Here is a 27,986-nt window from a genome sequence, read left to right on the forward strand (position 1 = left end):
CGGACGTTGTCCGTCCGTGTGCAGTCCGTGTGCCGTGCAGGAGACAGCGCTATAGTAAGCGCTGTCCCCCCCACGTGGTGCTGAAGCCGCCATTCATATCTTCTGTCCAGCAGCGTTTGCTGGAGAGAAGATATGAAAAATCCTTTTTTTTTTTTTTTTTTCATGTTTAAAATAAAGATCCCTGTCCCCACCCCCCTCCCACCCCCTGTGCGCCCGCCCGCTGTTAATAAAATACTCTCCCTCGCAGTGTCCTGTCCTGGCCGCAGCTTCTCCTGTATGAGCGGTCACGTGGGGCCGCCGATTACAGTCATGAATATGCGACTCCACCTCCCAGTCAGTACCGTGTGATACCCAGTCGGCACACGTGTGCCGCACGTGTGCCACACTGATGTGCCACATAAACGCACGGGCACACGGACACTGATAATTCCGGTACCGGAATTATCTGGACGTGTGAGACTGCTCTTAGAGGAGGTAGTAAAAACCTGCTGACAAATTACCTTCAATTAATAAGAATAAACTGTTTAAAATTAAGTCTTAACACTAATTTTTCCAAAAGCATTCCTACTTTGCAGAATTTATATACATACACACATTACGTAACAGTACTCTGCGAATATAGATATACATGGTATATGTGCGCACATGTATGCGGTAGAGTACAAATATATATTAACCACGCTCGGGGGGTACCCTACGGACAGGCAGTGTGACAAAGTTTGCCTTCTCAGTATACAACCTAAAAGTACATCACAAAAGTTGTGAACAGGATCTGGCATCAGACAGGAGCATAGTCCTTCTTGGCGCACAACGAAAGCAGACCACTGTACCGTGCCCCCTCTGGCAGTCCCATAGTGAATGACCAGAGGTGCTTGAGTTTGCAAATTGTCGCTCCAGTCAGACAATGGAGAAAAGTGCACCACTCTGGTGAACAGTGGAAGTCTAACTGATCAGATTCGCACCAGCAATCTAGGAGTACAGGTCCTTCTCAAAAAATTAGCATATAGTGTTAAATTTCATTATTTACCATAATGTAATGATTACAATTAAACTTTCATATATTATAGATTCATTATCCACCAACTGAAATTTGTCAGGTCTTTTATTGTTTTAATACTGATGATTTTGGCATACAACTCCTGATAACCCAAAAAACCTGTCTCAATAAATTAGCATATTTCACCCATCCAATCAAATAATAATAATAATAATAATAATAATTTTTATTTATATAGCGCCAACATATTCCGCAGCGCTTTACAAATTATAGAGGGGACTTGTACAGACAATAGCCATTACAGCATAACAGAAATACAGTTCAAAACAGATACCAGGAGGAGTGAGGGCCCTGCTCACAAGCTTACAAACTATGGGGAAAAGGGGAGACACGAGAGGTGGATGGTAACAATTGCTTTAGTTATTCGGACCAGCTATAGTGTAAGGCTCAGGTGTTCATGTAAAGCTGCATGAACCAGTTACCTGCCTAAGTATGTAGCAGTACAGACACAGAGGGCTAATACTGGGGGCAAATAAAAGTGTTTTTTAATAACAAACAAAAAAACCATCAAATAATAATGTTCAGTTATGCACTCAATACTTGGTCGGGAATCCTTTGGCAGAAATGACTGCTTCAATGCGGCGTGGCATGGAGGCAATCAGCCTGTGACACTGCTGAGATGTTATGGAGGCCCAGGATGCTTCAATAGCGGCCTTAAGCTCATCCAGAGTGTTGGGTCTTGCGTCTCTCAACTTTCTCTTCACAATATCCCACAGATTCTCTATGGGGTTCAGGTCAGGAGAGTTGGCAGGCCAATTGAGCACAGTAATACCATGGTCAGTAAACCATTTACCAGTGGTTTTGGCACTGTGAGCAGGTGCCAGGTCGTGCTGAAAAATGAAATCTTCATCTCCATAAAGCATTTCAGCCGATGGAAGCATGAAGTGCTCCAAAATCTCCTGATAGCTAGCTGCATTGACCCTGCCCTTGATGAAACACAGTGGACCAACACCAGCAGCTGACATGGCACCCCACACCATCACTGACTGTGGGTACTTGACACTGGACTTCAGGCATTTTGGCATTTCCTTCTCCCCAGTCTTCCTCCAGACTCTGGCACCTTGATTTCCGAATGACATGCAAAATTTGCTTTCATCAGAAAAAAGTACTTGGGACCACTTAGCAACAGTCCAGTGCTGCTTCTCTGTAGCTCAAAAGTGGCTTTACCTGGGGAATGCGGCACCAGTAGCCCATTTCCTGCACACGCCTGTGCACGGTGGCTCTGGATGTTTCCACACCAGACTCAGTCCACTGCTTCCTCAGGTTCCCCAAGGTCTGGAATCGGTCCTTCTCCACAATCTTCCTCAGGGTCCGGTCTCCTCTTCTCATTGTACAGCGTTTTCTGCCACATTGTTTCCTTCCAACAGACTTACCATTGAGGTGCCTTGATACAGCACTCTGGGAACAGCCTATTTGTTGAGAAATTTCTTTCTGGGTCTTACCCTCTTGCTTGAGGGTGTCAATGATGGCCTTCTTGACATCTGTCAGGTCGCTAGTCTTACCCATGTTGGGGGTTTTGAGTAATGAACCAGGCAGGGAGTTTATAAAAGCCTCAAGTATCTTTTGCATGTGTTTAGCGTTAATTAGTTGATTCAGAAGATTAGGGTAATAGGTCGTTTAGAGAACCTTTTCTTGATATGCTAATTTATTGAGACAGGTTTTTTGGGTTATCAGGAGTTGTATGCCAAAATCATCAGTATTAAAACAATAAAAGACCTGACAAATTTCAGTTGGTGGATAATGAATCTATAATATATGAAAGTTTAATTGTAATCATTACATTATGGTAAATAATGAAATTTAACACTATATGCTAATTTTTTGAGAAGGACCTGTATATATTCTGTTGATGGATAACTTCTCGAAAAAGGAATACCTATGTAGTCACTTCCTTAGACAATTTTTTTATTTTTTAAAAGGCTATTCAACTCACTAATTACCGTTAGTTAGAACGCTCCTTCCAACTCATTCCAAGTGGAATTTGTCATTTGACCAATTTTATACAATCATAATATGAGTGTATTTCTGCTGCTGCATTACAGACACAAGTCCCAGCACAACTGCAGAAGCACGCACTCGCCGTACGGGGAGATTCCCGTCTGCACTGTACCTGTGCTTTCCCTGACACTTGCTGCACATCATGCTGTTCATTGCCTCCTTTAGATCATCCTGCAGCTTGGTGAGAAATTCATTCATGGACTTCGCCAACTCCGTTTCCGACATTCGCTTCCTGGAATTAATCAAACAGATGGAGATATTAGCAAGGGATTTCATATCAGTGGGAATCTTTACATTTGCCACTTCCATTACCCAAATTATGCTTTTTTTGCTTGGAGCATAGCAAAATAGACTTTCCTTACAATAGAGGAATAGCTAAACTTCTAATGAGAAAGGGAAAAGCATAAAATGTAAATGCCGTTCCATTAGAAGGTGGGGGGGTTCCAAAAGGAAAAAAAAAAAAAAAAATAATCACAAAAGACAATGAACATATTTTCTTTTATTTTAGCACTTTCCCAGCCATTTGTAATTTTTTCCTAGGTTCTGGAGAACATGTTTAACCCCTACAGGTATGACGTATCCACGAGAAGAGTGCCCCCTTTGCAGAGTCCAATGACTGACTAGCTACTATGTAATACAGATTACTTTGCATATGTAATCACCACCCTTCTCACAAATACACTGGATCCAACTATCAGACCACAGTAGATTTAACCCCTTCATGACGGAGCTTTTTTCGGCTTTGCGTTTTCGTTTTTTTTGCTCCCCTTCTTTCCAGAGCCATAACTTTTTTACTTTTCTGTCAATATGGCCATGTGAGGGCTTATTTTTTGTGGGACGAGTTGTACTTTTGAATGACATCATTGGCTTTAGCATGTTGTGTACTTGAAAACAGGAAAAAAAAATTCCTATTGTGGTGAAATTGCAAAAAAAAGTGCAATCCCAAACTTTGACTTTTTTTCTAGGTTCACTAAATGCTAAAACTGACCTGCCATTATGATTCTCCAGGTCATTACGAGTTCATAGACACCAAACATGTCTAGATTATTTTTTATATAAGTAGTGAAAAAAATTCCAAAGCTAAAAAAAAATAAAATAATTACGCTATTTTCCAATACCCGTAGCGTCTCCATTTTTCGTGATCTGGGGTTGGGTGGGGACTTATTTTTTGCGTGCCGAGCTGACGTTTTTAATGATACCTCTTTTGTGCAGATACGTTCTTTTGATCGCCCATTATTGCATTTTAATGCAATGTCGCGGCAACCAAAAAAAAACAAAACGTAATTCTGGCGTTTTGATTTTTTTTTTCTCACGCCGCAGTTTAGCAATCAGGTTCATTTTTTTTTTTTTTTTTTTTTATTGATAGATCAGGCGATTCTGAATGTGGCGATACCAAATGTGTAGGTTTGATTTTTTTTATTGTTTTAATTTTGAATGGGGTGAAAGGGGGGCGATTTAAAACAGGATTTTTGGTTGCTTACCGTAAAATCTGAGCCTCCATTGGGGGACACAGGAACCATGGGTGTATGCTGCTACCACTAGGAGGCTGACACTATGCACAAAAAAAGTTAGCTCCTCCTCTGCAGTGTACACCCCACCGACTGGCATTAAGCACTTCAGTTAGTGAGAAAGCAGTAGGAGAAAAAACAAGGTGGTTGAACACCATAACCACAAACATGAGAACTGTAAACGTGAGAACAGAAACAGAACAACATGGGAGGGTGCTGTCCCCCCCAATGGAGGCTCCGAGAAACAGATTTTACGGTAAGCAACCAAAAATCCTGTTTTCTCTATCGCCTCTCATTGGGGGACACGGGAACCATAGGACGTCCAAATGCAGTCCCTGGGGTGGGAAAAACAGGCTTCCATCAGGTCAGAGGACTCACCACTGCTGCCTGCAGGATCTTTCTGCCTAGGCTGGTGTCCGCCGAAGCGTAGGTATGGACCTTGTAAAATTTGGCTAGATGGAAGACCAGGTTGCCGCTTTGCAAAGCTGTAGGGCGGAAGCCCTATGGTGCACCGCCCAGGAGGCGCCGACTGCCTGGGTAGAGTGAGCCTTTATCCCAGGAGGGGGCACTCTGTTCTTGACCCGGTAAGCCTCCAAAATTGCCGTTCTGATCCAGCGAGCAATAGTCGCCTTGGAAGCAAGCAGGCCTCTACGCCATCAGGAATGACGAAAAGAGAATCAGTCTTCCGGAAAACGGCCGTTCTAGCCAGGTAGATCCTCTGCCCTGACAAGGTCCAGCTTGTTCAACGACCGCTCCAGAGGGCGAGTCGGAGCTGGACAAAAGGAAGGTAAAACGATGTCCTCGTTGAGGTGGAAGGTGGAAACCATCTTAGGAAGGAAGGAAGGCGGAGGCCTGAGGACCACCTTGTCCTGGAGGATAACCAAGAAAGCAGGTCGGCAAGAAAGGGCCGCCAACTCGGACACGCGGCGAATAGAAGTGATGGCCACAAGAAAGACCACCTTCCTAGATAGGGAGGTTCCCCTGCCAGTTCTGAGAGGCTCAAAGGGGGAACTCCTCAAAACTTCCAGCACCAGATTTAAATTCCAAGAATCTACCGGGGCCCTGTACGGAGGAGCCGCATGGGCTACTCCTTGAAGGAAGGTCTTAACCTGTGGTCGAGAAGACAACGTCTTCTGAAAAAGAATAGAGAGCGCGGAAACCTGGCCCTTTAGGGAACTAAGAGCAAGGCCTGAATCCAGTCCTGCCTGAAGGAAGGCCAAAATGGAAGACAGGGAAAAGGACATGGGTGAAACGCTGTTGGACTCGCACCAACGGAAGTAAGCCTTCCAGCTACGATAGTAGATCCTGGAGGACAAAGGCTTCCTAGCCTGGATCATGGTGTGAATCACCCGGTCCGAAAGGCCCGAAGCATTCAGAACCGTGGTCTCAGCCACGCCGTTAAACTGAGCGACCAAGAATTCGGGTGGCAGATCGGGCCCTGAGACAGCAGATCGGGCCTGTCTGGAAGGCGCCAGGGGGCGTCCGCGAGAAAGGTTGACAATCTCGGCAAACCAAGCTCTCTTGGGCGATCAAAATGACCGACACCCCTTCTGCTTTGATCTTTTTTTAACAGTTTGGGAAGCAAGGGAAGGGGAGGGAACAGATATGGCAGCACGAACTGTGACCAAGGAATGGCCACATCTGGAGTCCCCCATCGAAGACAAATCTGATGGAAAACCTCCTGATGCAAGGACCATTCCCCTGCCGCGAGGCCCTCGCGGCTGAGGAAAACATCCCACGCCGTCCGTTACTAACCTTAAACCTTGGTAAAGGTATCAGACGTCTATGGAAGCTGGTGATGGACGTCCTCGTCTCCTCCAACCGACAGGCTCTGGTGGGCGACGGACGGAGCCAGGACCGGACTTCTGAGCACGCTTGTGTGCTAGGATCTTGGTCCTGGTGAGGGATCTATGAGGATACGGGGTGGCAGTACACGCCGTACTCGTAGACCGCCTTGAGGGATTACAGGTGTGACTGATCACCCTGTATCCCTTCCGGAAAAACCTGAAAAGAAAAAACGATGCACACTGAGGTAGATAAGGGTCTAATGAAAGACCCGTGTCCACCTCCTACTGACACTAAGCTAAACTGAAGTGCTTAATGCCAGTCGGTGGGGTGTACACTGCAGAGGAGGAGCTAACTTTTTTTGTGCATAGTGTCAGCCTCCTAGTGGCAGCAGCATACACCCATGGCTCCTGTGTCCCCCAATGAGAGGCGATAGAGAAACTATTTGTTTCATCTTTTTAAAACTATTTTTCTTTAAGTTTTAGCATGCTTCAATAGCCTCCATAGGAGACTAGAAGCTGCCACAACTTGATTGCCTCTGCTACATAGAGGCGATGCACAGATCGCCTCTATGTAGTAGAATTACAGCATTACTATGAGAGCCGACCACAAGGTGGCGCTCATAGCAATCCGGCATCAACAACCATAGAGGTCTCAAGGAGACCTCTGGTTATGCCGACGAACCGATGACCCCCGATCACGTGACTGGGTCACCAGTGCACGCATTTCCGTCCGGAAGCGCTTGTTAAATGCCGCTGTGAGAGTTTGACAGCGGCATTTAACTAGTTAAACAGGCGTGGGTGGATCGCGATTCCGCCTGCGCCTATTGCGGGCACATGTCAGCTGTTCAAAACAGCTGACATGTCCCGGCTTTGATGCAGGCTCACCGCCGGAGCCCACATCAAAGCAGGGTTACTGCCATTAGACGTACTATCCCGTCCAGTTGCAGTAAGGGGTTAAAAGGAAAAATAACACGCATGTCAAGGTAACAATTCATGTAGTCGCTGCTCACCTTGATCAGTCAACTACTTCATATAAAAGCGGTATGTAAGCCACACAAATGGCATTCTACACGGCCGAAAGAGCGAAAAATAAATTTTCAATATAATCGTCACTGGAATAAAGGAGGACAGTAGCAGATTCATATGCACCATGCTCAATAGGGTCTCCTCCCACCAAGTCCAAAAGCAATATAGAAAAAAAAAAAAAGCCAACATTTCAACCATAACTGGCCTCTCAAGCCTAAATTTTTGTTTTTCAAAAAATATATAATATACAGCCCTATATTTTAGAGAGGGACAATTTTTGCCGAAACATTGTCTTTTTGTCTTTCCATCATGATTTGCCCTAATATGGAATAAAGATCAAGTTGTTTATCAAGAATCTATTGCCTTGGTGACTCGGCTTTTTGGGATTTCTATATGGAATAAAGGAGGATTCATAGAATATAATATCTGTGCTCCATACAGGATACTGAAACGTTTACTAGGGTGTCCTAAGAACGCCGGCAATCCGTGTATTACATAGATAACCCATCGATGTCAACATGCACATGTAATGCCTCTTTACTCCTCTTGTGCACCAACCAAACTGCTGGCGGTTCCTGCCAAATATTACTGGGGGTCCCATTAGCACAACAACCCAAGCTTTATTTTGGAGGAGAGCTCTAAAGCAGAAACGCCGTTCAATGGGCCTGTAAATCAGCTAATCAATATCCAGTAAAAATGTTTAATAATCAGATGAATTCATATTCCTGCTGAGATTTGACATAACTGAATGTCCACCTGTCACCACTTTTTTCACATCCTAGAATAGTATAAAAATTATTTTGCGACATGCTATAACATTTGCCAAAGTCTGACCTTTGGGACACTCACCAATCCTAAAAGCAAAGGGAGGTGTAGTTGTAGTGAAGCAGAGCAGTTAAATGATAAAATGTCAGAACGTGCATCACGAGAATCATGCCAAAAAACGTGTTCAGAATTAGTTTTAGGAAACCAAGTGCAAGACTATTACAGTTCATACGTACGGAGCCATAATAGGCCACCCGCTCAGGTATACTGCCTTAGCATTGCTTGAATTTTATACAGAGGTGTCCCCCCCACCCCATCAGCTGGAAATGGAGAAAATCTATCCATGGCAGTATATCCATCTATATCTATAGGAGAGCAGCTCCATACTAATGAGGCCCATGGTTTTGGTGTGTTCATGAGGCCCAAGTGTAGGAAAGTAGCCATTACTTACGAGGCTACTCAGCGCTCTACATTTGTGGAATACTCTACAGAATTTGTTGCCTGCACATGTACAGAGCTGTATCAGTGCTACTTAACATGTCAGCCTAAGATTTTCTTTACTTTTGAGGCTCATGTGACACTTAATTCTCATTGATTATTTGCCTAATACAGGGCCACTGTCAGTCAAGTCACGGAGTAAAGAAGTTTGATTTCCTGGAGGAAGTCCATCATCATCATCATCAAGGTCCTATAAGAGATCCTCATCTTTGCGCACTTACAGTTCATACTCTTTTCTCTTATCTGGGTTACTGACAGTATCCCATGCTGCCCGTAAAACTTTAAAAGCTTCTTCTGCACGAGGATGATTGTTCTTGTCAGGATGAACCTGTCACAAAAAAAAAAAAAAAAAACATTAAAAAGAGGGAAGGCAAAGATATTTCTAACTGGCAGAACATTGTAAACACTCCTTTTCTGAATGAAACTCACAACTAAAATGCCCCAACGTTCATCAATGGCTGTCCACAAAGAATGGATCTTCCTCAACCACTTCCTGTAGTCATTGCTAGGATCGCTGAGGGCATATACAAGAAGGAGCCACTACAAACTAAAGCGGTCCCATCAAACAATGCACTATAATATTAAAAATGGAGGCTCAAACGTGGAGCATTTAACACTTTGCTTAAAGGGAAGCGCTGATCTAGATAAACTAATAAGATCAGGTCAGGCATGCAAAAGGAATATGTAGATGGGCCACCCCTCTTTTGGTTTATATGAAGAATGCTGCAACACTTATGTGGTGGTGGGGGAAGAGGTGTTCAACTCACTTCTGGTAGTTGTGCATGTCAGGCACAATGCTGATGCCAAGTGGTGAATGACGGCAGTTCTGGGGCGCTACAGCACCTTCCACCCGCTCCTGGCATCCTGCTCAGTAGCCGTGATCCAGTGAAAAAATAATCAAAAAGGAGCACAGTGGAAATCCACAGGGCTCCATGCTCTGAGTCAGGAGCCACCTGATGAAGGGGACGGGTCGTCCCTGAAACACAATGTGCTGAATAAATTAACTTTTCTTATCTGACCTGGGTGGTTCCCGACTCAGAACTTGGAGCTCCACTGCTCAACTTTCATTGTTTTTCAGTGCAAAAGAAATAAACAGAAACATGAGCTCCAACTACACAATTCTACTTGAATTACAGGATTTAAAAGACAAAAGGATCATATCAGAAAAATCAAAGTGGCCGAACTGTCATTCTAGGTCCTACGGGCATAAAGGGGAGCTTGCCAGGGGATTCAAGCTGCTCAAACTACAGGGCATGAAATCCAGATAAGCTCCATCTTTACAGAGATGGCAATCATTCTGAAATGCTCCCATATTTCAGAATAAAATATTGCATATTTGACAGGTCTCTTCATATTTGGGTGTAGTGACTAACTTGTCAATTGAGCCAAGAAAGAGGGTCTATCCAGAGGACTTTTCTCCTGGTAACCATACTAGTCTTAAGGTGGGATTCCTCTAAAACACAGGATCGTATTTATATACTCCCCTATGACTATTCCGACACTTCCCTCGAGAAAGCCCTTGTGCGATACGCAAGTTATGGTGGTCCTCATCACACTGTGGGTAAGCAGTGACACTACTATTCAAAGTAAGATTTTGCTTTTCCTCACTTGTGTCAATACCAAACTGTTTCTGTGAATGGCAGCCATCTGTAATGTTATACTGACCCTTTTACTTGGAGCTACCATCCTCTTTACTTGCTACTTCATCTTTGAACCCCACGTTTGTGTAATATGTTTAAAACCCTTCCAGCTATGTTCACTAAAATGTTATATTTTATTATGTGTGAGTGGAGAGACCGACATCAGCATGTCTCTAGCAGGAGTGAATATTTGCGTTGTCATATCCATTTTTAAGTGCAGTAGTGTCTCATATTATACGTCACCAGAGGGAAGCAGTAGTCGAACAGTTTGACATCAGTCTCGAGAAGTACTGCACAAGAGGGCAAATCCTACAGCCAATGTATCTAGAAATCTATTGCTGGAGCCCAACTTTACTTTCTCCCCCAACTGATGACTATGGGAAAATGTTATTGTCTGGCTTCTAATATGCTTTAGCCCCATAAAAATCTTACCACGACTAAATAGGTGCTGAAAAAAAAATTCCCCCATGTTTTCTATCACAAACCAAGCATACTGGAGAAAAATCTTAATTCACGTCATATGCAAATGATTCATTAAAGGTGTGGTCCTTCCTCAGGCTACAAGTCTGCAGTCACAATGTGACCGCTGCTGGAAGATTGGTAGTTCACTTTTGACTGAGTGCATGCCAAGCAAGCATAGGCGCGGGAGCGCCAAGGAAACCAAGACAACACAGCACTAACTGCAACTTTTCTCCTTCAAATGTATCCCTTCCATTTCAAGTACCAAACGACATTGTGATAAAGACCTCAGTGGAGTCTAAACATCCTTACTTGGTCGCATACTTCAAATGCACAATTAATTTTGTTTGTTCGCACAAAATAACGAAACTTGCATCACCAAAAAACAGTGTGCAGTGAATCTCACTAGGTGACTGCTGAATTGTGAGTCCTCACATCGCGTGCACTGCACACTGAAGATTCTCCAGTGCCAAGAAAAAGCAGTCATGTGGCCACAAGTATTTCATTTGCATACTTTCGGCCATGTCTGGCCTCGCACAATACACTTGCAATTAGCGAGGCCGCGCCAATCTAGTCGGCATGTGACTTCATGTATGCAAGTCACATACTTGAGGTCATGCGTCCACCAAATCCACATGATGTGAGAATTCACAAGTCTGCAGTCACATATTTGTTTAGACACACACATCTGCCATGACGATATAGCCCAGAAGGTCTTCTAGTCACCTGTGGGTCTGTATAGGGGCAGGTTTGTAATATTAGCTAATATACTAATGATTTCGGCAAAAGCCCCGCTAATAAAATACTCATCCACTGAATTTACAAAAAAAAGAATACTCACCAACACGGCCAGCTGTCGGTAAGCTTTTTTAAGCTCTACATCACTAGCGTTCATCTCTACTCCCAACACTTGAAACGGATTTAAATCCTCCTCAGGAATATCGACCATAGAAAGCAATCGTTCCAGCTCATGTCTGGGAGGGAAGCGGCCTTCCCTACTGGGAGATCCCGCTGAGGTCCATGAAGGTTCTTTTTGTGAAGTTAATTTGGAAGGCCATAATTTCCCTGTCCATCTTCTGAACAGACTGACTAAACGCTTACAAGTCCTGTTTTGTGTGACTAAGGCCCAGATTGTATGCAGTCTAGTCGAAATCCAGGATCTCCAGGTGCTATGTTCTCCAACTCTGTCCACAGTTTTCTTAATATACTGCCAACAAAGCCGAGCACAGCGCACAGAAAGCATAAATAGCAGGAAGAGCAAAGCACACAACATCTTAAGAACACGTAAAATCCATGATCCACAATAGCAAACGAGGACCCAAAAATCCTTAGCACGATGTTTTACCCATAATCCAAAGGTCAATATTTGACTTCTTAAACTGCCCAAGTCGTGAGAAGGAAGCCAAACCGTTGTATACAACAGCATGCCAAGTGACTCCACACATTCACCGATCAACAGCACCAAATCGATGAGAACCTGAATACAATAGTTAGAAAACTGAAGCAATGGTTGAGGAACGAAGGATCTCAGCTGGTGTCTCCCATCCCCATGACTTTTCTTGCGACCCAGTTTGTGCTTGCCGCTAGCAGGAGCCTTTTTAGACTCGTCCCTGGAACTATTCCGGGTTTTCCCTCTTCGACCTTTTCTACCACTTATTCCTTTGCAAGAATCATCCTCTGCAAATCTGCCAGAAATTTCCTCTTCACCTCCATCCTCATTTAATGACTGCTGCTGGTAGCAAGAAAAATGCTGGCAGTCCTGGCTACAAGTATGGTCGCCAATATCAGAGTACGTGCCACCACTAATACAGTCACAATCTGAGTTGACGAATCGTGGGGATTCATAAACTGTAGTTTCTTCTTGATGTTTCGGGTCTTCAGGAAGTTCCATAGTATTGTATCCAGAGGCTTCATCAGAGAGAAATTCCTTAGTCCACCCCTCACTAGCCACATCTGAAGGCTGAGGACCTGCAACAGAATCATGGAAGCAACTGTGCTTAGGCACGAAAGACTGATTGTTCCTGAACACCTCTGATACAGTGTCTGGCAATCCGTCACAATTCTGTTCAAATGCATGTTTTACGTGTCCGCAAGCAGAAAGGCCACGGTTGTTTCCTGGTCCAGATTGGTGTGTGCCATTCCTTTCATGGGAATTATTGCAATAAGAGTGCGCTGGGGTGGCCAGTCTACCTCTCTCTCTACTAATTTGCTTCTCCATCTACTGTCCCACTAATGGGGCACTCCAGGCGCTAGGTTACTGCATTCATGGTCCTCCTTTTATCCTGCAGAACAAACAAGAATCAGATTACATTAGTCATGCTACTGGTGAATTCTTTTTATGGTGTTCTCCATGCATAAATAACATTTTAACTTTACTTTGCGGTCACAATGTTCACAGGAAAAAGAAAAAAAAAAAAAACATTTTTTCCCCCGGACAAAAAGAAAATTAAAAAAAAAAAAAAACCCTAACAACAATTTGTCAACTGCTTAGACAGTAGAAAAGGTGACCTAGGAAGAAATAGTTGCATCAATCTGCAGATCAAGGTTGTTAGCAAAATTAACGTGCAATATACAGGTGCTTCTCACAAAATTAGAATATCAAAAAGTTAATTTCAGTTATTCAATACAAAAAGAGAAACTCATATATAGAGTCATTACAAACAGAGATCTATTTCAAGTGTTTATTTCTGTTTATGTCGATCATGGCTTACCGCCAAAGAAAACCCAAAAGTCATTATCTCAGTAAATTAAAATAATTAACAAAAACACCTGCAAAGGCTTCTTAAGCATTTAAAAATGTCCCTTAGTCTGTTTCAGTAGGCTCCACAATCATGGGGAAGACTGCTGACTTGACAGATGTCCAGAAGGCAGTGACTGATACACTCCACAAGGAGGGTAAGCCACAAAAGTTCATTGCTAAAGAAGCTGGCTGTTCAGTTATGTATCCAAGCATATTAATGGAAAGCTGAGTGGAAGGAAAATGTGTGGTAGAAAAAGGTGCACAAGCAACCGGGATAATCACAGCCTTGAAAGGATTGTTAAGAAAAGGCCATTAAAAAATTTGGGAGAGATTCACAAGGAGTGGTCTGCTGCTGAAGTCATTGCTTCAAGAGCCACCACACACACACAGATGTATTCAGGACATGGGCTACAAGTGTCGCATTCCTTGTGTCAAGCCACTCATGACCAATAGATAAACGCTTCTGGTGTTACTTGGCCAAGGAGAAAGCTGGACTGTTGCTCTTAGTCCATGGTGTTTTCAGATGAAAGTAAATTTTGCATTTCATTTGGAAATCAAGGTCCCAAAGTCTGGAGAGTGGAGAGGCCACAATCCAAGCTGCTTGAGGTCTAGTGTGAAGTTTCCACAATCAGTGATGGTTTCGGGAGCCATGTCATCTGCTGGTGTAGGTCCATTGTGTTTTATGAAGACCAAAGTCAGCGCAGCCATCTACCAGGAAATTTTAGAGCACTTCATGCTTCCCTCTGCCGACAAGCTTTTTGGAGATGGAAGTTTCATTCTCCAGCAGGACTTGGCACCTGTCCACACTGCCAAAATACAAATACCTGGTTTAAAAACAACAGTATCACTGTGCTTGATTGGCCAGCAAACTCACCTGACCTTAACCCCATAGAGAATCTATGGGGCCATTGTCAAGAGGAAGATGAGACACACCAGACCCAACAATGCAGACGAGTTGAAGGCTGCTATCAAAGCAACCTGGGCTTCCATAACACCTCACACAGGCCACAGGCTGATCGCCTCCATGCCACGCTGCATTAATGCAGTAATTAAGGCACAAGGAGCCCTGACCAAGTATTGAGTGCATTTACTGAACATACATTTCAGTAGGCCAACATTTCGGATTTTAAAATCATTTTTCAAGCTGGTGTTATAAAGTATTCTAATTTACCGAGATAATTTGACTTTTGGGTTTTCATTGGCTGCCATAATCTTCAACATTAACAGAAATAAACACTTGAAACAGATCTTTCTGTAATGACTATATATGAGTTTCACTTTTGGTATTAAAGAACTGAAATAAATTAACTTTTTGACGATATTCTAATTTTGTGAGAAGCACCTGTAGATGTCCTGAGCCTGCCAAGTCCACACTCATAGGGATACTGGTGGGGGTTAGAAAGATGGAAGAAACGAGGCAAAGATGGAATGGTAGAGAGTGGGAGCCTGCCAGGCTACAACTTTTGCTTCTTACATTTTCTAATGTTTTATTAAGATGTTGTTTTTCTTAGTCCTACTTGGAGATTGGATCATGCTTGCTCACATATATATTACACTGCTCCAACATGCATACTATTTCACCTGTCAACCACTTAGGATTCCACAGTTGCTGGTAACCGTAGCACCTAAAGGGGTTAAAGAAAGTCTGTCACCATAAAGTGACTGTTTAGCCACACAAGGAGCACCTATTTGAGCAGTTCAGTGCTCACCTTTTGCAAGGAAAAAAAAAAAAAAAAAAAAAAAGATAGTGGGGTTGGAACCTCAGCTCACCGACTCCACAGCCTACAGGATGAAAAATAGACCCGCGTTTCACACCGTCTACCACTTCCCGGTTGTGGTGCCAGATATTTTAGGACTATGGACATTTACACCTCCACACGGCTTACACTGGGAGGTTTATGTTTTGCTGTGTTACTCTGGATCCTGACACATTTAGCTCATACAGCTCTAATGACGTGAACTGGATCAGTATCCGAACCAGAAGCAGAGCCTTAGCTCATTGATGTGTCTGGCCAAGCCAACATTCCTCCAGGTCCAGAGACTTTACTGAGCCTTACAGAACTAAATATATATTCCAGGAAATATGTCTTACCATTCACAAAAAAAAAAAAGATTCATTATTGTACCATGTTAGATAAACCTACACACAAGTTCCCATATAGATCGATGGTGTAAGTCAGCATAAGCCGAGACATCACCAATAGAAATATCATATGTATTGTGGGCAAGCTCAAATCAACTGTCCAGTTCTCCGTCTATTGTAAAAGGGATCAACATTGCTAATAACTACTGAGGAGCCAAAATGATAAAGTTCACATCATCGTTTTGCTGAGAAGTCATTGTCCACTTGCGCCAGATGTATTATGCGAGATTTTCTGTGGATTTGCCCCAGTTCCCATCTCTTTCAATGTAGCAGGGGTGAATTCACAGCAAAATCTGAACGTTACAGCTGATTTTATGGATTTTGCAAAAATAGTCAGCTAGCGGATTTGCAGGGGAAAAAAAGTTCTCATCACTATTAGCAAAAATTATCCCTTAAAAAGAACTGGAAGTTGTTTGTTTGTTTTGTCCCCACAATGCCCTGTAATCACCATTAGAGGAATACATAGTCCATGGTTCAGAAGGCCATTAACAGAAGCTGACAGCAGGCCAATTTTACATGCAGAAATCTCTGACAGCCAGCGTGAGGCGAACCTGTCATTTCATGTGAATGATCAGAACACACTGTACCTGTGTACATGAGGAGTAACGCCGTCTGACGACTTGTGGCTTGCAGTTTTCATCAGTTTTAACCTTTACACGTTGTTATTTTCAGTAATCGCTGATCTAGTTGCTACGATGGCTGCTGTATACAGCACACAGATACGCGGGATGCTCTTACTAGGCTGCCTGTTGTAGTTTTGATGAAATCAGTGTTAGCAGCAGCGGATTATCACTAGAGGACTAAAGGTACCTTCGCACTAAACAACTTCACAACGATATCGCTAGCGATCTGTGACGTTGCAGCGTCCTGGATAGCGATATCGTTGTGTTTGACAGGCAGCAGCGATCAGGATCCTGCTATGACATCGCTGGTCGGAGCAGAAAGTCCAGAACTTTATTTCGGCGCTGGATCACCCGCTGACATCGCTGAATCGGCGTGTGTGACGCCAATTCAGCGATGTCTTCACTGGTAACCAGGGTAAACATCGGGTTACTAAGCGCAGGGCCGCGCTTAGTAACCCGATGTTTACCCTGGTTACCAGCGTAAACATAAAAAAAAAACACTACATACTTACATTCCGGTGTCTGTCCCCAGGCGCTGTGCTTCTCTGCACTGTCAGCGCCGGCCAGCCTTAAAGCACAGCGGTGACGTCACCACTCTGCTTTACGGCCGGCGCTCACACAGTGCAGAGAAGCACAGCGCCGGGGAACAGACACCGGAATGTAAGTATGTAGTGTTTGGGTTTTTTTACGTTTATGCTGGTAACCAGGGTAGACATCGGGTTACTAAGCGCGGCCCTGCGCTTAGTAACCCGATGTTTACCTGGTTACCTGGGGACTTCGCATAGTTGGTCGCTGGAGAGCTGTCTGTGTGACAGCTCTCCAGCGACCACACAGCGACACTGCAGCGATCGGGATCGTTGTCTAGATCGCTGCAGCGTCGCTAAATGTGAAGGTACCTCAAGACCTGCTGTCATGTAGTCCTCCATATTTATGAGCCTTATGTAACCCCATCCCCACCACTGCCTGGCAGCCTTCTGCCTATGCACAGCGTACACAGTACAGCCAATCAGTAGTGGGTGGCGGGGTTATAAAGAGCTCAGCTTCAGAAAACTCCTAGATCTGCAGCAGAGAATAGGGATTTTATGAAAATTCATCAAGCAGCCTACTAAGTGACACATTGCTGGAACATGGGTGTCTACCTCTCAGATAGGAAAAAAAAAACACCTGGTGACAAACCATGTTTACATGTTCTGGTTTAGCTTAAAAATACTGATGTAAAATACTGACCAGATACTTAACATGTGAACGTGGCCTAAAACACAGACCAAAGCAACGGCTTGTTCTCTCTGAGCGCTCCGCCTTTGTTCCCCTCCTCACTCCATAGACTTCAATAGCCAGCTGCAATATAAAATCTCACTGAGCCACAGTCTACCTTCATTTCTCCCCAGAGAGGATGGTGACTTCATGAAGCAGAGAAGGTAAAGAAGTGGCTCATTAGTGGAGAAAAAAAGAAGCATATTTCTGATTAAAAAAAAAAAAAAAATACGGTATATATATGAATACATCTCATTTTTTTCCATTCACTTGCACCACGTTTGTGCAAAGTTTGTTGAAACAACCACGATCATTTCAGCAGAAAAAAAAATTAAATTATATATACACATACACACATCTCTCTATCAAAACCACAGAGTGTGAACTGGGTTCAAAGAAATGTTCCAGATGCCTGTTTGCCTGTTTATGCTCTAAATCAGGGGCAGATACAGACAAGAGAGGGCCCCTGTGCAAGAACAATGCCTGGGCCGTCCGAGGTCCAATAGTTCATCACCATGCACCCCTCTATATATCTGTCAGATGCTGCTTACTGCTTTGGAGGGGGTTGTGACCCCCTTACCCGTCAGCCCTGTCCAGCTGCACAGGTGACACCAGTGTTTGTCTACCTCTGAATCCCAACTCTGTGTGAATTTGAGATTGAAATCTTTAAAAAAACATATTGAGGATTTTTTTTGTTTTTTTGCAGAATACAAAAAAAAGTGCACGACGTGTAGAAGCACAGCAGTCACATTGTACGGGGCACCATTGCAGGAATCCAGGCTGTATGGAGACTTAGGAGCCAGGAAGCCATAGAAGCGCCAGGTGAGGGGCGGGTAGAGTTTATTTGTATTTTACCCCATCTGCATCAGCAGAGTCACAGGCAGATCTGCTCAGAGCAGCACAACATGGCGCAGATCTGCACTGCACGTTCCTGGTGGTAGCTACACCGTGTGACCAGACGCTGACAGATTAGTCGCAGTGTGATGCGATACAGCTTTCTCTTTATGCCAGCTGTAGCAGCGCCATACTGGAGACTGGCCACGCCATGTAACCCCCGCGCCGTGCACTTCAGGTGTGCAGCTACACTGGGGATCGGCCGTGCCAGTGCCATACAGGAGACTGGCCACGCCATGTAACCCCCGCCGTGCACTTCAGGCATGCAGCTACACTGGGGATCGGCTGTGGCAGCGCCATACTGGAGACTGGCCACGCCATGTAACCCCCGCCGTGCACTTCAGGCGTGCAGCTACACTGGGGATTGGCCGTGGCAGTGCCATACTGGAGACTGGCCACGCCATGTAACCCCCGCCGTGCACTTCAGGCGTGCAGCTACACTGGGGATCGGCCATGGCAGTGCCATACTGGAGACTGGCCACGCCATGTAACCCCCGCCGTGCACTTCAGGCATGCAGCTACACTGGGGATCGGCCGTGGCAGCGCCATACTGGAGACTGGCCACGCCATGTAACCCCCGCCGTGGACTTCAGGCATGCAGCTACACTGGGGATCAGCTGTGGCAGCGCCATACTGGAGACTGGCCACGCCATGTAACCCCCGCGCCGTGCACTTCAGGCATGCAGCTACACTGGGGATCAGCTGTGGCAGCGCCATACAGGAGACTGGCCACGCCATGTAACCCCCGCCGTGGACTTCAGGCATGCAGCTACACTGGGGATCGGCCATGGCAGTGCCATACTGGAGACTGGCCACGCCATGTAACCCCCGCCGTGCACTTCAGGCGTGCAGCTACACTGGGGATTGGCCGTGGCAGTGCCATACTGGAGACTGGCCACGCCATGTAACCCCCGCCGTGCACTTCAGGCGTGCAGCTACACTGGGGATCGGCCATGGCAGTGCCATACTGGAGACTGGCCACGCCATGTAACCCCCGCCGTGCACTTCAGGCGTGCAGCTACACTGGGGATTGGCCGTGGCAGTGCCATACTGGAGACTGGCCACGCCATGTAACCCCCGCCGTGCACTTCAGGCGTGCAGCTACACTGGGGATCGGCCATGGCAGTGCCATACTGGAGACTGGCCACGCCATGTAACCCCCGCCGTGCACTTCAGGCATGCAGCTACACTGGGGATCAGCTGTGGCAGCGCCATACTGGAGACTGGCCACGCCATGTAACCCCCGCGCCGTGCACTTCAGGCATGCAGCTACACTGGGGATCAGCTGTGGCAGCGCCATACTGGAGACTGGCCACGCCATGTAACCCCCGCCGTGCACTTCAGGCATGCAGCTACACTGGGGATCAGCTGTGGCAGCGCCATACTGGAGACTGGCCACGCCATGTAACCCCCGCCGTGCACTTCAGGCATGCAGCTACACTGGGGATCGGCCGTACGTTGGGCTGATGCACATTGGGGTGTAACACTAGATGCCTCTATGGGGCCAGAGCAGCATCAGACCCTGCGGAGGTGACATGTGGCCCCTGAGGGGAGCAGCGATTCCACACATAGGGGTCCATCCATCCCTGTAGGCTGACAGAGCAGGCTCCATGGGGGAGTATCTACCTCTACCCCCTGCGGCCCCCCAGTGAGGGGTAGGCGATGTACGGACGTCACTGAATGGAGCTCGCCATGACCGGCAGCAGTGTGTCACTCATCTGTCCACAGCCCCGTAGCCATGGCGTCACCCCTGCCTGTCATGTACGGTGGGGCACAGTGAGGAGCGGGGTCAGGTCGCTGTATGAGGTGACTGGACGGGCGGCCCCCGGACAGTGTGCACGGAGCTCCCTTACCAGCCTGGCAGCTCCGGAGATAGGGCGGCGCAGCTCCCCTGCTGGCGGCACCGTGCACGGGTCACCGGGAACAGCTGGCCCGTCTCCCCGGGTCGCTCTGAGCTGCTGCTTCTCGCAGGCACACTCTGCCCAACATCACTTCCGGGACTGACGTAGACAACATGTCAGCGTGACCAGTGACGTCATCACGTCCCAATGACGGGCTCAGTGGGGAGATACAGAGCGACTGCAGAGTGTGTGTGTGTGTGTGTGTGTGTGTGTGTGTGTGTGTGTGTGTGTGTGTGTGTGTGTGTGTGTGTGTGTGTGTGTGTGTGTGTGTGTGTGTGTGGTTTGTGTGTGTTTGTGTGTGTGTGTGGTTTGTGTGGTTTGTGTGTGTGTCTGTGATCTGTGTGATCTATGTATGTACGGAGGGCGTACTAAAAAGAATGAAGAAAAGGAATAAATAAATAGAATGAACATAATAACTTATAGGTCCAAATGTATAGAGAGGTATTATAGATTATGCATCTTGGATATGGAATGATCATTAATTATATGTAGATAATTAGGAAATGAACCCATAGTCCATATAAAAAGGTGTATATTTTATTCACTGTGTTTGATAGGTGAGGAATATATGTAGTGTAGGAATCTGTACTCGGCTGCGGTTGCGGTAGGCGCATGGAGCGGTATTGTTGAAATGTCCAAGCAAGTTTATTAAAACTGCACTGCATAAACAGCTCTGGATAGCCCAAACAAAAAAACAGCCTTTTCCAGCACAAAGTGAAAAATAAACAGTCCATATAGTACTGCGGGTCCCTTCACTCAGGTCAGTGTGTTTAGCAACACACACTGGAGGTCTTCACACCTCCAGCCACAGACACTGAATGAGACAGTTGGCCTCCATTTTATTAGCCAAACCACGCTCCTGGGGTTGAGATATGTGAGCAGTCATTCCCACCCATTTCTTATAACCGCTCGTAAAATGCGGCACTTGAATGGCCAAATAACTATCTCAGCACTATATATGCTAGAGCATACTTCTGAGCTCACATCACCGCAGCTAATAGCTGCGATGACACGTAGCTCCCCTCGAGAACTCGTCCGGTGGCCATCTTACATACCCTCCCCCTCTGCCCAAAACCGGACCAGCTGTTTGCACAGGGCCAGCTTCAGTTTCTGGAAGGCCATCTCAGCTTCTGGATACCACTTAGCCATAGCCGACATTGTCCCTTTAAAGAGATCCGTCAGAGAGTCGGCTACCATGGCGAAGTTTGGGATGAATCGGCGGTAATATCCCACAATGCCCAGGAACGTCCTGACCTGTTTCTTTGGGAGGGGTTGTGGCCAGCCCTGGATCACTTTAACTTTATTTATCTGGGGCTTTATTTCACTCCTACCTACAACATAGCCCAAGTATCTTGCTTCCTCCATTCCCTAGTCACACTTCTTTGGGTTTATGGAAAACCCCGCCTTCCATAGAGCATCAAATACCACCTGTACTTTGCTTAGAAGGCTTCCCCAATCCTGGCTGAAGATTACAATATGGTCCAGGTCGGCCACTGCATACGTCTTGTGGGGAGCTAGGATCTGGTCCAGGGCTCTCTGGAACGTTGCTGGAGTGCCTTGTAACCCAAACGGCATCCTTGTGTATTGGAAGCATCCATCTGGTGTTCAGAATGCAGTGTTCTCTTTGGCGCCCTGAGACATGGGGATTTGCCAATACCCTTTTGTGAGGTCAAGGTTAGTAATGTACCGAGCCAGCCCTAGCCTCTCAATTAATTCATCGACCCATGGCATTGGGTAGGCATCGTTCTTAGAAACCTCGCTCAGCTTCCGATAGTCATTGCAAAATCGCCATTCGCCATCTGCTTTCAGCACTAGGACTATTGGGCTGGACCATCCACTCTTGGATTCCTTGATGACTCCCAGGCTCCACATCCACTTTACCCCCTTGGAGATCACAACTCAGCGTGATTCAGGAATCTGGTATGGCTTCAAGTTGACCCGGACATAAGGCTCTGTCAGGACGCCATGCTCTTCGTACCTCTGGAACATCTGAGAATAGGTCTATGCTACGCTGTAGCAACTCTCGGCACTGCTGCTTCTGCGAGAGAGGCAAGGTGTCTGCCACCTTAACATCCTCGGCACCAACATCGGACTTGACCAGCAGACCAGAAGCTTCCACAGGTTCTCTGTCCTGCCACAGTTTGATCAGGTTCACGTGGTACACCTGGTAGGGCTTCCACTTCCCCGGTTGGTGGACTTTGTAGAGGACCTCAACAACTTTCTCCACCACCTCATATGGACCCTGCCACTTGGCCAGAAATTTGGTCTCCACCATGGGTATCAGCACAAGTACTCTATCCCCTGGGTTGAACTGTCTTACCCTGGCTGACCTACAGTATTATACACACTAGACTGGGCTTTCTGAGCCTTGAGGAGGTGCTCCTTCACAATAGGCATCGAGTTGGCAATCCTTTCTTGCATCTGGGTGACATGCTCTACAATGCTTCTATAGGGGGTGGTTTCAGCTTCCCAGGATTCCTTCACTACATCCATGAGCCCTTGAGGGTGTCGTCCATAGAGCACTTCAAATGGGGAGAAACCAGTGGAAGCTTGGGGAACTTCCTGGATGGAGAACAACAGGTAAGGAAGCAGACAGTCCAAATCTCAGCCATCCTTCTCCACTGCTTTCTTCAGCATAGCTTTCAATGTTTTGTTAAACTTCTCCACCATCCCATCAGTCTATGGATGGAACACTGAGGTTCTGAGCTGGGAAATTTGCAGGGTCCTGCACAACTCCCTCATGACATTTGACATGAAGGGGGTCCCTTGGTCCATCAGTATCTCCTTCAGTAGCCCAATTCGGGAGAAGATATGGATCAGCTCTTTCGAGATACATTTAGCAGAGGCATTTCTTAGGGGTAACGCCTCTGGGTACCGGGTAGCATAATCCAGGACCACCAGTATGTATTGATGTCCTCTTTCAGAGTTTACCAGTGGTCCCACCAGGTCCATAGCTATTCGCTCGAATGGGACCTCGATGATGGGCAACGGAATGAGTGAACTCCGGAAGTGGGCCACTGGTGAGATCAGCTGGCACACGGGGCAGGAACAACAGTAGTACAGGATTTCTCTGTAACACCCAGGCCAGTAGAATGTCTGCAGAATGCACTACTGGGTCTTATCCGCCCCCAGGTGACCACCCAACACATGGGAATGAGCCTTGTCTAACACCGTGAGTCTATAGGGCCCTGGTACCAATAGCTGCTCTATTACCTCACCTCTTGGCTTGGTTACCCTATAAAGCAGATCTCCACTCACAGCAAAATGAGGGAACCGACTTTTGGCCCTGGCTCCTGAGACACACCATTTAACACAGTTACATTTTCAAATGCCCCGTTAAGAGTTAGGTGCCTGAGTTGGGCAGTACCAAAGTTTCCTCCAGACACCTCCAGCTCAGGGACGTTGACCTCAGGGAATGCTGCCTCATCCTCATCGCCAACAAGCACACAAAACGGAAACCTATCTGTTGTGAATTCCGCTCTTGGGCTCCCTCCGGTGGTTGTAAGTGGCACTTTTGTGAGTTCTGCACTTGGGCTCCCTCTTGTGGTTTTTAGTGGTATGGCTGCTCCTTGGAGTTAGCTGTCTTCTGCTGCTTCCACCTGATCGTCTTTTCTGCTCGGCTATTTAAGCCTGGCTTTCTCTTCAGCTTGTGCCACTTGTAAATGGTTTCTGGTTGGATTCACATCTCTTTGGATTTCCCTGTTATCCTGACCAGTTCAGCTAAGCTAAGTTCTTGCTTGCGCTTTTCTGTCCACAGAATGTGGACTTATCCGTTCTGTGTTTTTTATGTTTGTCCAGCTTATCAGTATTAATTAATTCTGTCTTGCTGGAAGCTCTGGGAAGCAGATTTACCCTCCACACCTTTAGTCAGGTGTGGAGTTATTAGTAAACTCTGCGTGGATTTTTGTAGTGTTTTATACTGACCGCACAGTATTCCATCCTGTCCTATCTATCTAGCTAGACTGGCCTCCTGTGCTCATTCTGGTTTCATTCTGTGTATGTCTTTTCCCTCTCCACTCACAGTCATTATTTGTGGGGGGCTAATCTATCCTTCGGGGATTTTCTCTGAGGCAAGATAGTTTTCCTGCTTCTATCTTTAGGGGTAGTTAGCTCTTAGGCTGTGTCGAGATGTCTAGGGAGTGACAGGTACATCCCACGGCTACTTCTAGTGTGGTGTTGAGCTTAGGGACTGCGGTCAGTACAGATACCACTTCCTTCAGAGCTCGTTCCATGTTGCTCCTAAACCACCATTTCATAACACCTATCGTCCGCAGCCTGCAACAAGGTTTCTTTGGGAGAAACCTGGCTTTTGTCCGGACAAACAGACGTCCTCCATTTTCCCCACAAGTCCCAAAATAATATAAAGTCCCTCCCTATTATAATAGGATACAATAGGTCATTGACCACGCTGACCTCATGGGACTTGGTGACATCGTTTGTGTTGATGACCACTTGGGCCACAGGATAGTCCTTGGCATCACCATGGATACAGCGGACGCCCACCCTTTTTCCAGGTATCAGCCAATGGGGAATGGTAGCCCTCACTAGGGTTATCAAACTCCCTGAGTCCAGCAGACCAGTCACTTGCACACTGTTTACTGTTACGGGACATGCTTGCGTTCCCTCTCCTGTTTGAGGGTATGCAAAATACGAGCAGTACCATCCTGTGCTGCAGTCCATTGGCACGGTGGTCATGGGACAATGGGCAGCTATGTGGCCAGGGGTATGACACATCCAACAAATTACACTATGGGAAAGGACCTTAGACACTAATTCTGGTACTCTTGGCTGCACCACAGGTATGGATCTAGCTCCCTTCTTTTTGGGTGTCAGCCCCGCTTTTGAAACCCCAGTATGGGGATGCTACAACCCCTTGCTTCCCCAGGTCAGTGTCTTTAGCAATACACACTGGAGGTCTCCACACCTCCAGCCACAGACACTGAAGACACATTGGCCTCCATTTTATTAGCCAAACCACATCCCTAGGGTTGGGATATGTGAGCGGTCATTCCCACCCATCTCTTGTGACCGCTCATAAAACCCGGAACTGGAAGAGCCAAATAACTCTCTCAGCACTATATGTGTTGGGGCATACTTCCGAGCTCACATCGCCGCAGCTAACAGCAGCAATGACACATATCTCCCCTCAAGGACTCATCCATGGGGCATCTTACAGTAGAAAATAGAGTAATGAACACATATCCCATAGAAACAGGTGTATATTATATTCCCTGTGCTTGGTAGGTGGGGAATGAAGATGGAATATATGTAGATAAAAGGAGAATGAACACATATCCAATATACACAGCTGTATATTATATTATTTGTGCTTGGTAGGTGGGGAATGAACATGAAATATATGTAGCTAATAGAGGAATGAACACATATCCCATATAAACAGGTGTATATTATATTCCCTGTGCTTGGTAGGTGGGGAATGAACATAAAATATATGTAGATAAAAGCAAAATTAACACATATCTCATATTAACAGGTGTATATTATAATCCCTGAGCTTGGTAGGTGGGGAATGAGCATGAAATATATGTAGATAATAGGAGAATTAACACATATTCCATAAAGTGGGGGAAATAAGTATTTGATCCCTTGCTGATTTTGTAAGTTTGCCCACTGAAGAAGACATGGAAGGTAGGTTAATTTTAACATTGAGAGGTAGAATATCAAATATAAAATCCAGAAAATCACATTGTATAAATTATATAAATTTATTTGCACTTTGCAGTGAGAAATAAGTATTTGATCCCTCTGGCAAACAAGACTTAATACTTGGTGGTAAAACTCTTGTTGGCAAGAACAGCAGTCAGACGTTTTTTGTAGTTTGATGATGAGGTTTGCGCACATGTCAGGAGGAATTTTGGTCCACTCCTCTTTGCAGATCATCTCTAAATCTTTGAGGCTGTCGCTTGGGAACTCGGAGCTTCAACTCCCTCCATAAGTTTTCTATGGGATTAAGGCCCGGAGACTGGCTAGGCCACTCCATGACCTTAATGTGCTTCTTTTTGAGCTACTCCTTTGTTGCCTTGGCTGTATGTTTTGTGTCCTTGTCTTGCTGGATGATCCAGCCATGACCCATTTTTAATGTCCTGGCAAAGGGAAGGATGTTGTCACTCAAGATTTTATGGTACATGGCTCCATCCATTCTCCCATTGATGCGGTGAAGTAGTCATGTGCCCTTAGCAGAGAAACAACCCTAAAACATAATGTTTCAACCTCCATGCTTGACAGTGGGGATGGTGTTCTTTGGGTCATAGGCAGCATTTCTCTTCCTCCAAACACGGCTAGTTGAGTTAATACCAAAGACCTCCATTTTTGTCTCATCTGACCACAGCTGTTATGATAGGCAATTCAGTAACACAATGTACATAGCGATCAGAGCACATACAGTGATCTGACAATAACCCAAAATAATAGAACGAGCTCTGAGACGTGGAAACTCTGTAGACCGCAATTCCTGATCCTCTCCAAACACAACTAGAGGCAGCTGTGGATTGCGCCTAACGCTCCCTATGCAACTCGGCACAGCCTGAGAAACTAACTAGCCTGAAGATAGAAAAATAAGTCTACCTTGCCTCAGAGAAATACCCCAAAGGAAAAGGCAGCCCCCCACATATAATGACTGTAAGATGAAAAGACAAACGTAGGGATGAAATAGATTCAGCAAAGTGAGGCCCGATATTCTAGACAGAACGAGGATAGGAAAGTTAACTTTGCGGTCTGCACAAAACCCTAAAGAAAACCACGCAAAGGGGGCAAAAATACCCTCCGTACCGAACTAACGGCACGGAGGTACACCCTTTGCGTCCCAGAGCTTCCAGCAAAACAAATAGACAAGCTGGACAGAAAAAATAGCAACAAATAGCAAAGAAGCACTTAGCTATGCAGAGCAGCAGGCCACAGGAATGATCCAGAGAAACACAAGTCCAACACTGGAACATTGAGAGGAAGCATGGATCAAAGCATTAGGTGGAGTTAAGTAGAGAAGCAGCTAACGACCTCACCAGATCACCTGAGGGAGGAAACTCAGAAGCTGCAGTACCACTTTCCTCCACAAACGGAAGCTCCCAGAGAGAATCAGCTGAAGTACCACTTGTGACCACAGGAGTGAACTCTGCCACAGAATTCACAACAGTACCCCCCCTTGAGGAGGGGTCACCGAACCCTCACCAGAGCCCCCAGGCCGACCAGGATGAGCCACATGAAAGGCACGAACAAGATCGGGAGCATGGACATCAGAGGCAAAAACCCAGGAATTATCTTCCTGAGCATAACCCTTCCATTTAACCAGATACTGGAGTTTCCGTCTTGAAACACGAGAATCCAAAATCTTCTCCACAATATAATCCAATTCCCCCTCCACCAAAACCGGGGCAGGAGGCTCAACAGATGGGACCATAGGTGCCACGTATCTCCGCAACAATGACCTATGGAATACGTTATGTATGGAAAAAGAATCTGGAAGGGTCAGACGAAAAGACACAGGATTAAGAACCTCAGAAATCCTATACGGACCAATAAAATGAGGTTTAAACTTAGGAGAGGAAACCTTCATAGGAATATGATGAGAAGATAACCAAACCAGATCCCCAACACGAAGTCGGGGACCCACACGGCGTCTGCGATTAGCGAAAAGTTGAGCCTTCTCCTGGGACAAGGTCAAATTGTCCACTACCTG

The 27,986-nt window shown here is 45.9% G+C and overlaps 1 protein-coding gene across 2 annotated transcripts in view; it reads right to left on the bottom strand.

Annotated features, from left to right (window-relative positions):
- Positions 1-20,397, bottom strand: part of DNAJC14 (DnaJ heat shock protein family (Hsp40) member C14) — a 41,019-nt gene extending 20,622 nt beyond the window's left edge. Inside the window, exons 1-4 of one of the 2 annotated variants that reach the window (XM_069758438.1) lie at positions 20,246-20,397; positions 11,580-13,020; positions 8,861-8,967; positions 3,168-3,287 (exon numbers count right to left, since the gene is read on the bottom strand). In XM_069758438.1, coding sequence (XP_069614539.1) covers positions 3,168-3,287; positions 8,861-8,967; positions 11,580-12,956 — 1,604 coding nt within the window. In that variant the 5' untranslated portion in view covers positions 12,957-13,020; positions 20,246-20,397. Of the gene's footprint in view, positions 1-3,167; positions 3,288-8,860; positions 8,968-11,579; positions 13,021-17,471; positions 17,562-20,245 lie in introns of those variants that run through there. The other variant, XM_069758439.1, reaches the window with a different exon arrangement.
- Positions 20,398-27,986: the final 7,589 nt, after the last annotated feature.

The sequence above is a fragment of the Ranitomeya imitator genome, chromosome 3, assembly GCF_032444005.1.
Source record: "Ranitomeya imitator isolate aRanImi1 chromosome 3, aRanImi1.pri, whole genome shotgun sequence".
In the NCBI taxonomy this organism is placed as follows: Eukaryota; Metazoa; Chordata; class Amphibia; order Anura; family Dendrobatidae; genus Ranitomeya; species Ranitomeya imitator.